The sequence below is a fragment of the Schistocerca piceifrons genome, chromosome 9, assembly GCF_021461385.2.
Source record: "Schistocerca piceifrons isolate TAMUIC-IGC-003096 chromosome 9, iqSchPice1.1, whole genome shotgun sequence".
In the NCBI taxonomy this organism is placed as follows: Eukaryota; Metazoa; Arthropoda; class Insecta; order Orthoptera; family Acrididae; genus Schistocerca; species Schistocerca piceifrons.
Genome location: NC_060146.1, coordinates 190510704 through 190525814, shown reverse-complemented (window position 1 = coordinate 190525814; position 15111 = coordinate 190510704). Strand labels below are relative to the sequence as shown.

The 15111-nt window shown below is 36.9% G+C and overlaps 2 protein-coding genes across 3 annotated transcripts in view; one reads left to right on the top strand and one right to left on the bottom strand.

Moving 5' to 3' along the window:
* The window catches only part of LOC124716891 (uncharacterized protein C19orf47 homolog), a 44494-nt gene extending 32168 nt beyond the window's left edge, over positions 1-12326 (bottom strand). The window contains exons 1-5 of one of the 2 annotated variants that reach the window (XM_047243444.1): positions 12119-12326; positions 11552-11748; positions 11367-11472; positions 1390-1502; positions 192-360 (exon numbers count right to left, since the gene is read on the bottom strand). In XM_047243444.1, coding sequence (XP_047099400.1) covers positions 192-360; positions 1390-1502; positions 11367-11472; positions 11552-11748; positions 12119-12137 — 604 coding nt within the window. In that variant the 5' untranslated portion in view covers positions 12138-12326. The remainder of the gene's footprint in view (positions 1-191; positions 361-1389; positions 1503-11366; positions 11473-11551; positions 11749-12118) is intronic. The other variant, XM_047243443.1, reaches the window with a different exon arrangement.
* Positions 12327-12370: 44 nt separating this feature from the next.
* Positions 12371-15111, top strand: part of LOC124716890 (alpha-actinin, sarcomeric) — a 498216-nt gene continuing 495475 nt past the window's right edge. Inside the window, exon 1 of the mRNA XM_047243442.1 lies at positions 12371-12600. Coding sequence (XP_047099398.1) covers positions 12484-12600 — 117 coding nt within the window. The 5' untranslated portion in view covers positions 12371-12483. The remainder of the gene's footprint in view (positions 12601-15111) is intronic.

Here is a 15111-nt window from a genome sequence, read left to right as displayed (position 1 = left end):
ATAATCCACTATTGACAATCTGTGTCAGATAATAGAAATCAAATGAGGCAATGTGTGAGAAAAAATTAAAAATAATGTACAGCAAATGACAATGGATAAATTGTGGTGAAACACGATTGTAAAATACAATTAAACATTATCTACATCGCAGCAAATCTAGAAACCCTTCAAAGGATGGATGGAAAACTCACCCATTGAAAGGATGGCACGGCTTCGAGGTGTCGTGCCTGCAGGCATGGTGATGCGGTAACCACCTTCATGCTCTGGTAGAACCATGCGTGCCTTCTTTGTGGGTGGTTGAACCGGTGTGATGACTTTTATTTCATCGTCCACCTCCATGCTGGTATCCTCTTCTTCATTCTTAGCAAAGGAAAGAAAAACTTAATTACAACCTCGATTAACAGAAAGGATTATAGGCACATGAGATCTACAAAACAAGCATCAATTAAAATATCCAAGAAATACTTGTGTAAATTATTTCTTATTATACACTACCATACGAAAAATGAGTGAAAGGCAACCACTCATCTGCAGCAGACTGATGTGTGATATCATCACAAAAAACACACACACACACACACACACACACACACACACACACATCAAAATGCACATTACAGCAGCCATAGTGGGAGTTTTGATATCTGTGTGGTTGTGTGTGTGAATGTGTGCACTTTCTGCTCAAAGGGTAACACATTTAGCTGTTGTATTTAGTGAAAGCTTCTGTGAGGTAGATGACACATAGTAGTACATACACAGTGAGGTTACATGCTTTGTAGCATTCCTACCAAAATGGCAATGTCACATTAATCTTCTTCTTCTACTCATACCCTACCTCAACCTTCCTTTAACAGCAGTTCAAAGCCTCTGTTTTCTTGGGTACAAGCATATAGCTTTAAAAATGTTATTAAATTTTTTAACAAATTTTGCTACAGGAACACACAACAAAAATACATAATGGCTAAAAACTGCCTGAATGCTACAAATACCAAGCTATTTTCTCACACTGAAACTTCAACTCAGCTAAAAAAAATCTGGTGTGACTCATTAACCCCTTACAACATCATACATAAATCAGTAATTAATGACATAATTAACTATTACTATGCACAGTTTAACCAGTTGTTCCATGGCCAGTAATACATAATGATACACGCAACTACAGGAAATAGTTAACTCAATTTTTTTATTAAAAGAGTGAGTGTGAGAGAGAAAGCAGGTGATGTAGAGATATATGATTAATTTCTGTGTAAAATAAATCTGTTGTATCTTTAATCATTTTTGTTTTCCCTGCCTCGGAGAATAGGGAGCAAGTTATTCAATACTGCAATCTAAAAGTGAATTCACATAGTTCTTCACCTCTTGACAGATAATAGTATCACTTCTTACCTGCCTGACCGCAATTTCAGACTGAACAGGTGCAATACGTTTTTTTGGGGCCACAGTCACCACTTCATTTTGAGCAGCCAGTGAGAGAGGCTGTTTTCCTGATTCTTTTGATGCTGTGAGAAAAGAAGGGAAAAAACAAAATTGAACTCAAATTCCATTGTTTGCAATCAATCAGAAAGAAAGGAACTTCAACCTAAGCCTCAAATTACACATAAATTTTTCAAAGTACAACATTACATTACCTATTTTGCCAACAACATCAACTGTCTAACAGTTTTCTTTGTACACACACTATGTTTTTACAACACACAGGAAGACAGATAGATCAATCAGAACACACTACAAATGGTACACATGAAGTTATAATTTTAACTTCTGGAGGGAAGTAGTAGTAGTCTTTTTTAAGTACACATCTGCAGGCCTGATACACATTGGAATCCCCATGATACAGTACCATCATACTGCGTAGAGTTGATTTCCTTGTTGGTCACTGAGGAAAACACATTGTAAGTGTCAGTCAATTCAACTCAATACTTGGTGTCAAGTTGACCACCATGTTAAAAGTACACATAAATGAAAATTTACACGAATTGTGGTTGATATTGGCCTCCATACTGGGTTATTTTGGAGTTTATTTGTATGTATTTATTTATTTTTTTAAATTTTTTAAAAAGAATTTTAGGATCAGAAAATGTGGATTTTAGTATATTTTGTCAAGTGTGTACGTTATACAGTTTCACATTCATGAGTTTAATAGAAAATACTTAAATAAGTCCCTGGCATAAAATTATGTCAACGTACACACACTGCCTTATCACAATCATTAATGAATTAATTAATATGATAACCCTGAAAATTATAGTAAATATTTTTTACATCTCTGCAAGTTCCTAGTTAATGTCAAACCACTGAAAACTTAGAGCAAATTTTAAAATTCTCCTTTTCTCCACAGAAACAGGAGCCCCTAGTTTTCTTTCTATCTGATCGCAGTCAGTAAAACGCATGTCCTCTGTCTCAGGATATCTGAACTGGAGTCCACCAAAATATCTAACAAAACGAACTTCAAATCCATCTCCATAAAGTATAGAAATCACAGCAAGACGATAACAGTTTTTGTGGCAGAATGAAATCACGCCATAGTTCTGTCTTGGCTTCTGTACTGGAACACTATTTCAACTTGTGACAAGTTTCAGTAACATGGAAAAAATACTGTTGTTGAAATATGCAGCTAAAAACCATGATTAAAAAATAAGATTATTTTGTATATCAGTACAGTTTAAAAGGGCTAAATTGATAAAAGTTAGACACACAATTTTTTTGCTATGTCTGCTGTTGGCAACAATTCCGTGCCACCTTGGGGGTCAACGGGAGATCTTCAGTGAGCTGAAATCCAACAGTGGTGACTGGTAGCTAGTTGTGTTGGCATAAGCAAGCGAATGTAGAATGCATACACAATAGTCGAATCTAACCCAGGCTGTGGCTAAGCCAAGTCTCCGCAACATCCTTTCTCCCAGGAGTGCTAGCTCTGCAAGTTTCACAGAAGAGCTTCTGTGAAGTTTGGAAGGTAGGAGACGAGGTACTGCCCGAATTGAGGCAGTGAGGATGGATCGTGAGTCGTGCTTGGGTAGCTCAGTTGGAAGAGCACTTGCCCGCGAAAGGCGAAGGTCCCAAGTTCGAGTCTCCGGCACACAGTTTCAAAGTCAAGCAATTTTTTGTTTATTTGGAAGTAAATGCTGCAGACCTATTACACACTGAAACCCTATACCACAGTGTGTCACTAGAGGAGCCACCACAAAATAGTGTAGCCTCCCACTGGAGGAGCAAAAACTAAATGGTGTACTGTAGCCTAACTCTGCTTTATGGACACTTTGAAGATCAGCCACTTAGAATAATGTTGGGCCTAGAAAACTGGCAATTTGTGCCACTATTTCAAGCGTTACTGGCACATATGTAGTTGGTGTGTGTTCAAGAGTAATTAAAGAAACAAGCTTCAAGATGTAGTTTTTGTATTTACTTTAGTTCTTTGATAGCTTGCAAACTTTAAAATGATTATGACAGAAAGTATAATTAACCTTAAAAAGTGTGAGATGGGTTATTGAGCAATTTCTGCCTCTAGAGGATCCAAAATTTCTTGCTCACTCAACAAATGTGACATATTTGTAACAGATTTACAGCAGACTGTGAAACCTAAAAAGAACATGCACGAAATAATGTCAGTGCAATCACAGTGGCTCAGCCATTAGTGACAGCAGCTGTTACATTCTGTAACGTTTCTTTCAAAATCATTCTAGAAATTGACAACAGAAGGCAGCACCTATCAAGGTTGGGAGACATCCAAACATTATTCTCATAAGAAATGATCCAGTTTTCAAGTGATGGATGGCTTGGGCACTGAGAAAATCATGATTCGAAAATACTTGAACACAGTCTCTTGAACACTTTGCTGTGGGCAGAGCACAACACAGGCTGCAACACTGCATTTGGAGCACCACACCCAAGTATATCTTGGGCCATGTGGTCTCATGACACGCAAGCCATCAACCGTTCGAAAACTGGGCTGGCTTAGTATGAGAACACTGTATGGACATCTTGCTACCTGTCCCTCAATTACTACTTGATCCTTGCCAGGAACTGCCTTCTGTTGTCAGTTTACAGAATTACACTGTTAGAAGCAAAAGCAAATGTAAGAGCTGCTGTTGTAACTCACTGAGCCATTGCGTGCTTGTTTTGTCGTATGATTTGTGTGTGTGCTAGTTAGGTTTCCATGTTTTCTGTAATTCTGCTACAAATGTGTTGTGTCTGTTGAATGAGTAAGAAACTTTGGAAACATTAGACAAACAACTGAATGATTCCTGAATTCAGGGAGACACATCCAAGTGCGAACTGTCTGAAGAAATTGGTGAATGACCCTTCCAGCAAGGCACAACACTGGCTCAATAAATTGTTCCTACTGCAACTATCAGCAACAGGCTTATAGGATGATCCTTTCACAGCAAAATTACTGCAACTGAGGTGAAGGAGCAGCTAACAAGGGTTTGCAAGATTTGTTCAAAGAAGATGAAACAATATACTGGCAAAGAAACCTGGAAAGAAATAAGCTGATATTGCCCTGATTACAAATACTGCCATTATGTTTCAGACTTTCCCACACAAAAGCCAATCTTATTTGCAATTGCTTGAGAACTCATCTCACTTTTTTTTTTTAAAGGACAGTTACACTTAATGTCTTCAACACACCTGCCAATCGTCAAAAACAAAAAAAATCTGGAGATCCAGATTTAAAAATCAGGAGGTACAAATGACTGAAATCCGCAGCTCATTTTCAGCACGATCCTGAAACGGATGCGAATCTTTTCCTTTCGGCACCATAAAGCTATACGACGGCTATAAAAACACAACTGAAAAAAATTACAACTACTCAGAATGCTGTTTCCGTTCCCCTTATCTGCAGCGTAGCCAAGTCAATTGGTATAGGTTGGAATGTTTTTTAGTTAATCACACACTGAACATTTTCTTGGTGCTTTTTTTGTTTCCAAGTGTTGTGAAATTTTGCTTTCGCCACCACGATACACAAATGTCACATCGGCAAAAGAGTGCAAAATGAAATACTCGACTTTTCCTACAGTCAATAATGCATGGAAACTGTTCCAAACATTGCTTTAAGAAAACAGAGCTATATATATTTTGTCATAATAAAAAAAAAAAAGCACTGAATCAAAACACTACGAATATCACGAATAGGATACACATGAAATAACGGCTTACACAAAGATACAGCCTTTCAGGTTTCAGATAACAAAATAACACAAATAATCATTCATTTATACTAATTATAAAACAATGATTAATAAGCAACTTCACTTAAGCACAATGACAACAGACAAACACAAGGCCAAACAGAGCACAATACTCAGCAATACGAGTAGGCCTATACATTCTACAAAATGTGTCGGAGAGAGGAAAAATAACAATCTTTATACACATTACACACACCTTGCTGATTTCTATAAACTTCTACAGGTATATCGATTAACAATGACTATGATCAAAGGATTTCAGACCATTGGTTAGGGAAAAAAACTGACAACAATTAGCTAAAATCAGTAGAGATAGTGGAATAATCAGGAAAGTGGAAAATCAGGAGCTTCACGCTTAAATCTGGAGAACTGGAAGTTGTGCATCATGATTGTATAATTTGTAGTCTATCACTGAACCAAAATGAAGATAAAGATTGAACTGTGGCATACGAATTTCAATGTCTACCTAAAATGCAGACATGTACGTCTAAACACGCAAAAAATAATTAAATACCTAGATTTTCTCAAGCTGATAATTAAAACTTTATGACTACAGCTCATAGAAGTTTCATGGAAAATGTGAAGTATTTTAGAAAACTAAAGAAAAGAAAACTATTTGAACATTATCTCCACATCAAGATCACTGGAGAGTGGTCAGCTGGAGTACAGGAGAAAAACAGAGCATCCATTTAGGAACGAATCCAGCATTCACATGAAGTTAGTTATGGAATCCATGGAAAAACTAAAGCAGGATGGTAGGATAACTCTTCCCAAACACATGCCTGTAGTATTATCAAATGAGCCTTTATCACTGAACATTCATCATGTAGATGCGAATAAACCAGACAGCAACACAGAAACAAAAGTAAACACCAAATGTCTGAAAACTGAAGTTTCCACAAAGCAACTGGTTCCATACAAACAATATTAAACATTACAATATCTGTGTACACAAAGGGAGAAGCCCTTTCTGAAATTCTTCAATGTGAGGATCTCCACAATGGAAAAGATATGAAGAAGAAACCATCAGAGTTTAGGCAACAGTTCAGCTGTAAGAAGGAAACTGTTGGAGCAACCATCCCAGCTCTCACACAGTTCGATGTATGCTAATCAAGGAATATCTAAATCTGAATGGCCACTGAGGGCCTCAGCTTCATGCCTGTTGGATTCAACTCCAATGTCAAACACCACACCACATCACTCAGTGGTAAAGATGGACAGAGTCCAAATTGAACAATGACAGGAAAAGAAGCATATACAAAAACAATGTTAGAGATCAGCTGGACTGAAACACTAGAAATTTAGCAAAGAATACGAATTTGTGATGTACCCACTTTCATAAATTAATTTTTATATAGATTGCTTATTGCAGATGTCAATCAAGTTTTTCTGGAGACGACGAGTGATGTCTATCATCAACAGAAAAAACTCTTAAGCTTCTGCAGCCATTGTCAGTAAAATCTGTGTGAGATGGCCACATCATTTCCCACACCTACAAACTCAATGTTTTAAGCCTTCTGCTAGAAGGTAGAGGACACAAAAACAGAGTCTGTTTTTGTATAAGCAGCAGGAAAGGGGGAAACGATGAAGTGTAATTGCGTACAAGATATTAATTTCAAAGTCTTGTCCGTTTGTTGTACCATCAAGTAGATAACATACAAAGTTTCTGATAGGCAAATACTCTTGACAGTAAAGTTATGGTTGGAACAAATGGAAACTGTATATGATATATTCCTCTAAAGGCAGCTTTTGTAACACTTCTCTATGTGAGTGATGGTCTGAGAGACAAACAACACTCAAGTCAGTGTCTACCAGCAGTTCATTCACTCAACCTCAAATTTCCCATGAAACAAGCTCACAGGGGCTTCTGATCTGCAATTCCCATTTACTGAAGTAATTGTCATTATTTAAAGAACCTCTCTTAAGAAAGGATGTCTTCTAACTGACTTAATTCTAAAAAGAGAAGCAGCTCTCCTACAGTTGCCCAGGAATTTGGGCATGAGTAAACTAAAATCCACGTAGAAAATTTACCACTTCAGCAACAATTATATCCTGACCTTACACTATCTTTAGCATAATGCAACCAAAGGAAGTCTCAACAGGTGCCATCACAGTGTGTTCAATTCATTGTCAGGAACCTCAACACTTTTTAGAGTTCCTTATTATCTTACTTTCCACAGCCTTCAGGATCTTGTTAATCTTAATAACCGAATAGCTGTCCAAACAAGCAACCACGTCAAGGGCTACCTCTTTAAGCCCACACAAAGAGTACTCCCATCCTTTTCCAAAACCCTCACACACCAGTAAGCCTTTTATTACCTGGTAGAGTCCTGAGTTTGGTATGAAAATGTTGGTGATGCTGTGCTCCCTGACTATGTACTTTTCAACTGAGAGCAAAACTTGTCCTGTAGTTCTAACTAACAGAATAATCTTCCTCTTATTAACTTTTCTACCATTTTTATGTTTACTAACAACAGTGAAGTCTGTCACACTGTTGCTACTTCTAAAATTGCAGAGAGCTCTTTGAGAAATGATTGAACCTACTATTAATATTAAAAATAAAAACAGTAAATTTTTTTCTCTTTCAAATGGTCTTCCTGTCAACTGTCAGTTATCACAACACTTCTCAGTAAGAGAACATTCTTCTCCAACTTCATGTGTTTTTTCATACACAGTTTTACATGATGCCTACTTATGTGTGCATATTGTGGTCAGCTGTGTGTTATGATTACTTGTGTCACAGATACACAGTTGGTCCTACAGTCTACAAGCATTACATGTGACAACTTGTCAACTAAAGTGACTTGCGTTTTAATGGCAGTGTGCAGATATTCTTTACATCACAGATAAGCTACATTAACACTGATATTACGCCCTATTCTCGTTTCCTCAGATCACTTGAACTTATTGCTAAGTAACTCGCAGTTTAGAATGGAGAGAAGCAACAGAGCAGAGTGTGTCGGACAGCTGCCACGGCACTGCTTTGCGGCCAGGTATAGTGGAGCCAGGGAGTGGTGTGGCAGCTGGCAGGTTCTTTTCACTTTAAGGACAGCAAATGTGCAAGCCAGCCAATCTTCAATATTTCTCAAACAATTTTAAAGAAACCATTATTTAAAATTATTTTTGCGCATCTCATAGCATCATTCATCAGCTTCTTGATGCACAGCTTATTACTTCCTTAATCATCATAGTTATCGCGATAGTCCAAAATTGGTTAAACTACTGCAGGCAAGTCGAATAGTTGGCAATGAATAATAGAGGTCGTTACGAATTCACGTTTGGTGCACATTAGGTCATATGTTATTATGTACCAAATGTAATTAACACATTTTACTATTCTTTAAACTTGGGATGATATCTTTAACTCACTCCATTCTGGAAAAAATTGATTATATATAGCACACTCCATTCCACTTATGAATCCAGATGATAAAACGAGAATGAAATATTTACAACTCTCTTGTATCTCAAACTGTTTGAGATATCAAAACAAAGTTTTTGCAAATGACAGCACACAAAGAAGAGAGTAGGTTGCCATATGGCTACTGTGCGTAACTTCCTTACCTAGTGTGATAAAATAACTAGAGATTTTTTCAATGGGAAAATGTAATTTTTTAAGCATCACTGTCAGGTGGTGAAACGAAAATTGTTACAGGTTTCTAGGAACCAGAAGTATTTGTCCAGATGTAGCTCTGACATTTACAATAGGACGCATAACCATAGTAAGAATTTTGGCGTCAAAGCCACACCATATGATAGTGCCTTCAGAAGATGAGTTCGAAATACTGTAAATGATTTATGTAACATACAGAACTTTTCAAATGCAGTGAAAACACATTTGTCTAAAATGCCCAGAAATTTCTGATACAATGTTTTATAGTTATAAACATTTTCATTCAATTGTACAACAAGCAGATGTAAATCCTATCAGGAAACAGATTATAGTCAATGTTGGGGGATATGGGAAGGAAAGCGAAAGTGGTAGATTTCATTGTGCTAGTGTATTTTGCCTGATGCAAGATGGCGAGCTTAATATACTGAAAGACTCTACTACCAAAGAGATGAGTTGTAAAGCCTCTTTTCACTGGAAATTAGGCACATCCAATGTTGAGTCATTTTATTAAATATTAAAATCAATGTAGTTTAGATCCAGAGAAAGAATACTTCAACAAACATTTTTCGATACCATGCTGCTATCAAGCATTCTGCTGATTCCACTTCCTCAACAGTAGAACAAAAAAAAAACACACAAGCACCAGCAACAGCACTGACTATGCTACATGCAGCATTGTTGGCATTGTCTGAATGCAGCCGGATTCACTTGAATGTTCTTGTCGGCACTCTCAAAAACAAATAAGTCAGCTTCACTCAGTGCCACTCTGCTGATATAATCATGTGCACTAAGCAGAAATGGTTTGTTTCGCCAGCAATGCTTTGCACACCTCACTGCTCTGGTTCCACCACGATGCTCCACTATTACCACAGCATAACACATTCAGTATTTTTTTTTTCTTTCCAAGTTGAGAGTTTTCCCTTGTGCAGTATTAATATTTTCAACTGGGATTAGTAAACAATGTGATAACATGCTGACAGATCGGTGACATATAATGTTGGAGTTATGAGCATCAAGAAATGACTATTGTATACGAAAATGCTAGCAAAACAAAAATTGCCAAAGTAACAGGACCTCGACCATGGAAAATTTACAATTAGCATGGTGTTATTAATGCCTCAAAGCCTAATAAAAACTTGAAAATATACTTTCACAGTGGAACACTACAGGTTTTCACAGGGATGCAGAGCTATGACATAAGAGGAGGAAAAAAAAAAAAAAAAAAAAGATGCATTCACACCTTTGGGCTGTGCAACAGATAAGTTGGTCACCACTGTCTTCATTTCTCTTTCCTTCTTTAATTGCTTCCTACTGGAAGACATTTGTGGGTTTTGACAGCTTGTTACAAAACTATCAACTCAGGCTGCACAACAGATCTATCTGTGTCTGCAAAACCGCCATCAAAAAAATAATAATTTGCAAAGCAGAACAGCAGTATTGTGATCTTCAATACACCTGATATCAATACTATACTTACAAGCACCTAATAAGCAGCACACAATCGAAGCCACCACCCATATTAACTGAATGACCTACTGTTAAAAAAAAATTATAACACTAAACCTGCACACACACACACACACACACACACACACACACACACACACAGAGAGCAAAAGATAATTACATATCATAAAGTGTCAAACCTAAAAGAACGTAGCAATAGCTCACATTGTTCACTAGACCCTTTTAATCATGCTAGTGAAGGTGGGCAAGACTGTAAGTAAATAATTATACTATGCAGCTTCAGTCAATATTATTACATCAAAAAGAGATTTCATCCAGCATATTCAAGCTGCTGAATATTAGTGTTTCAAAATTGTTTAATAAAGATCATGTTTATTACTAACTGCAGTTAGTTTCCATTATCTTACACTACGCCCAACACAATTTTCGATAAAATATCCACAGTTTCGATATATGATCCACGGCTGACACAGTCAAGTTCTGAGACATATTTCTATACATAACCTTTATTTCATCATCATTTACAGTATTTAATGTGTCAGATGTGTTTTAATTTTTGTAACTATCATAATTACAGTAATATCTTCATCATGAGAAACAAAGGAGAATGACACTAAAGCCCATGAGCTTTGGGATGGACAACACTCCAACAATGCGCACAATGGTGATTACTGAAACTTGTTCGAAGTTGACAGCAGTGTGAAAGTTCACTATATGAGACTTGGCCAACACTGACCAAATTTATGTGGTATTAAGCATATGATAGCAGGCATAGATAGCATATAACTGAGCCGGAATATTCCGACAGTACACTAATGGTTTAATGACAAACAGTGTCAACTTGTTTTTGCATATTCTAAAATTTGGAAGAAGTCTTGGCATCCTTTACAATGTATAGGTTCTCTCTTGGAATGAAAGTTAGCCTAAATGTTCACTGTACACACATAGTGAAACCTAGACCACACTCCCAATATGGATCAATGTCGTAAAATTCCGATTACGGTGCCGAAATTTATACACATAATAAATACACTGTATCACATACGCTGATAGTACTCTGTGGAGAACCGTCATTATATGTGAATGATTTACGAACTCACCGTTGTGTTTCCTTGCCTTTACTGATGTCTCTGTTCCATCTTTTTGGCCACGGGATGCAGTCTTTTGTGGTGATGATTGTGCAGCCAAAATTCTTTCACGTGCTCTCTATGAAGCAAACATACGTAGCATGTATACAAAATTACGCTGATTCATTTATAACAATTAATTTTGTTATTTACCTTACCTTGTCATGAACTGTTTTTGCATGTCTCAATATTGCAATGACATCTCCTATCAACGTAATGCCCATTTCCTTTAGTATTTCTCTGTTCAAATCCAACAGCATATTCCTCTGTATGCGATTATCATTGAACGTGATAGCATAATCTGCAGCTATTGCTGCAGGAATTCCTGCTTCCCGGAAGAACTTAACCCAACCTTCTATAGGAAGAAAACATTTCTCAGTTACAATTCACTAATTACAATCAATGAAAGACATTTAAAGTGGGAGTGGCACGACAAAAAATCGAAGGTTTGCTGGAATAAATGTTAGTTAATTTATAGTGAGAGCGTAGTTCCCATGAGTGATGTTAAAATTATACTTTTTAGTTCACAAATAAGTATATGTCAAAATATATTGATGTTCACTGCAGAATTGTTTACTAAACAAACAACTACAGGAATCGTAAATCAAGGGTTAGGGCGTATAATACAGTCACGCTCTCATCAACTGCATTGAGCTAATAACGTCTTGAGAATTGAAAACACTGTTTTTATTCGTGAATAAATATTTAATTTTCGTCGTACTCACCAGTACCCCTTTCAGCCATGTTGAAACTGAGATTACGATAGTCTGTGTTTTGTTTGTTGTCTACACAAGTCAATTCCGTTCAAAACAGTCATATAGTTCGCATATTAAGCTTCCTGTAGCCAAGCTTTTTCCGTTTTGCATTTCTTAACATTCATGAATAGGATCGAACATTTCACTTTTCAGGCACTGTATCTTCAACTGATGTTGTTGGTCATCGTTTCCGGTTCCCCCACTACTTATCCCCACTCACTCTCAACTCTAGCTGAGCGAGAGAAGAACTGCTAGGAGCCCTGTAGGAGGGTTTGAACGGTGACCGAGGACGCCCTGCCTCGATATTCTTGCCGTGGAAGGGACTTTCCGCAACGATGACCGAACACGCAGTGAATAATATAGACCAGTACGGGGATGGATACATGGAACAAGAAGAAGAATGGGAGCGAGAAGGACTTCTCGATCCAGCATGGGAAAAACAGCAGAAAAAGGTATGTAACTTCAGTCTATTTTTTTTCCCAGAGACCGCGCCTTTCCCAGCCGATAACATGAAGCACGTAGTGCGCCAACGATATTCAAAAATTTGTTTGGTGGTCGTTCCGTAATGCAAAAATGATGTTAATATGTAAAGGTGATCGCATTCAGATAATCGGCGAGAAAGTAATTTTAAATGCGTGCGATGTATCCAGAGCGCATAGAAACAGCAGTAAATTGATTTCTGCCAAAATTACTGTCTCAACGATACAAACATACCGGTAGGATTTTGTTGAGATAAGTTTTCGCACAAGATCTGAACTTCGCCGATCGGCTATTCGATGATAGATTTCTTTGAAAGATTTTCCTGTGACAATATATATGTAAATTAATATCAGGTCTTCGAAGGAGGCCGGTTTTGAATTTTAACTAAAGTCACTTCTCAAATCATGTTAAAAGGTTACTAGCACAAAGTGTCTGAAATTTGTTTTTGCGTGTATGCAAGCACGAATAATTTAGTCTTGAAATTGTTCATTACTGATAAATACTCGAACTGATGTCACATTAAATCGGAGAGCACTGGTTAGTCAACTGTACTGACTCGCCTGTTGCTTAAAGTCTGTCCCTTTTTTTTCTTTTCATTTTCAACGGATAAATAAATCATATATGCATGCATGAATGTGGTGGTATTGCTCGTTGCTCGATTGCATAGTGTGTAAAGCGACATCACACAGTGAGAAGACAACACATCCAATACGAACCAAGGACTTTTTCATCACACAAGCGTGTTTTCAACCATACGATTCTGGCAAATAGTTATTCATTCCTTTCTGTTTCAAGACTCGTTGAATTAGCTTACTTCCTTGGAAATAATTACCGATCGTTGTCAATGTTTACAATCACCACTCCCACGCAATCGTGGTTGATCACCTATAAATCTCTACATTCTGATCCACATTTAACGTTCCTCAAGGTCTTTTTGGTATTTCAGATGGTGTGTGTGTGTGTACATGCGTGAGAACTTCGCAACAAGTACTAGCCATATATTTTAATGCTGAATCGTGAAATTCGTATTTTGGGATGGAATTCGTGACAGGTTATCAATAAGGTCTATATACCTTTAATAAATGTTATCTTTAGTGATTTTTCCCGAAAATTTAATTAATTGGTAATGATTTTTAAGCCTGTTTCTACGCATTTTGTGCTGATATGTGGTACATCAAAATATTATACACAGCGAACTACTTTATAAGTAAGTATTATTTCTAATTAAAAACATATGATTCAGTTAATAATCTTAAGAATACCCGTGATTTGTGTAACGTTTAACACCCGAATTTGCGTAAAAGTACCACAAAAATTTAAATCTGCTCTGATGTGTCTTCAGGAAATTTGATAGGTTCTTTAAATACCAAGACAGCCTTCAGTTTATATTACTCCCAAAATTTTTTTGTTACTGGGAGGTTATCAAAGTCTATCACAGATTGATAAGTGAAGGGATGAGCATCTTCGTTAATAAAGTTGGAAACCAAATTCGAAGTTATGTCGGGTGAGGCTTGCCAGTTCAGGAAGAGGGGGTGTATATGATTTTGAGGTTGATATGAATATCAGTTTTTGGACATCAGTTTACCCTTCATGGAACGATCTGGTTTGGTTGACACAAGCCTGTAATGCTGTTTGGCACGTTCAACAGAGATCACTTTTAGGTTCACGATACTTTGTAATATTATTGTAGTGCAACTTTCTTCTTGGGAGTCACGTTTTTTTTTCGTCTCAGTTATCAGTCCTCTTCGTTGGTAGCTTTTTATTTATTTATTTATTTATTTAATTTTTTTCCGCAGTATACCAACGATAGTGTAGTACATGAGCTAAACATTTATTATTCACATAATGTCATCAAATATTTTGAAGTTTAATCCCAGCGTCAATTGCATCACTGTTTCTTTATTTCTTTATTGTGGCAATTTTGTCATTGTTATTAAATTACAACATTATGCAAGTATTTAATTTTATTATTTCCGTCATGCTAAATACCTTCTTGAAGCAAAGTACACTCAGTGTTCGTTCTGACGGGCACCAGCTATTCATATAGCGATATACGGAAGTTTGGGTTGTTTATTCTGCGTTCCTTTAAATCACTGCTCCATCTTTAATGTGTAGTACTTCAATTAATTTCATTGGGAATATACTGAGGAACTGAAAGCTACCATACTGCTGAAGGCAACGTCCTAGAGACAGATTCATTGTTTCCCCGATGAACAGTTTGCGTAATCTAATAGACGAAACGCAGAGGTTTTAGGTCGTTTTACCGTTATGTAATGACGGATCATTGGATCTCACTTAGATACTGTAAATTTTGAATGTATAGATTGCGTGGTATACTACAGAGTTAACGCCGAGCTGGAAAAAAAAAAAGTATGAAGATCATAGACCCGTCAATTTCGTTGCACGGCTATGATTGACGCTGTTCGAATGCGATGAAAGTAAATTCCATTCGTTTGAATTTCTACATTTGAAAATTAAGCATT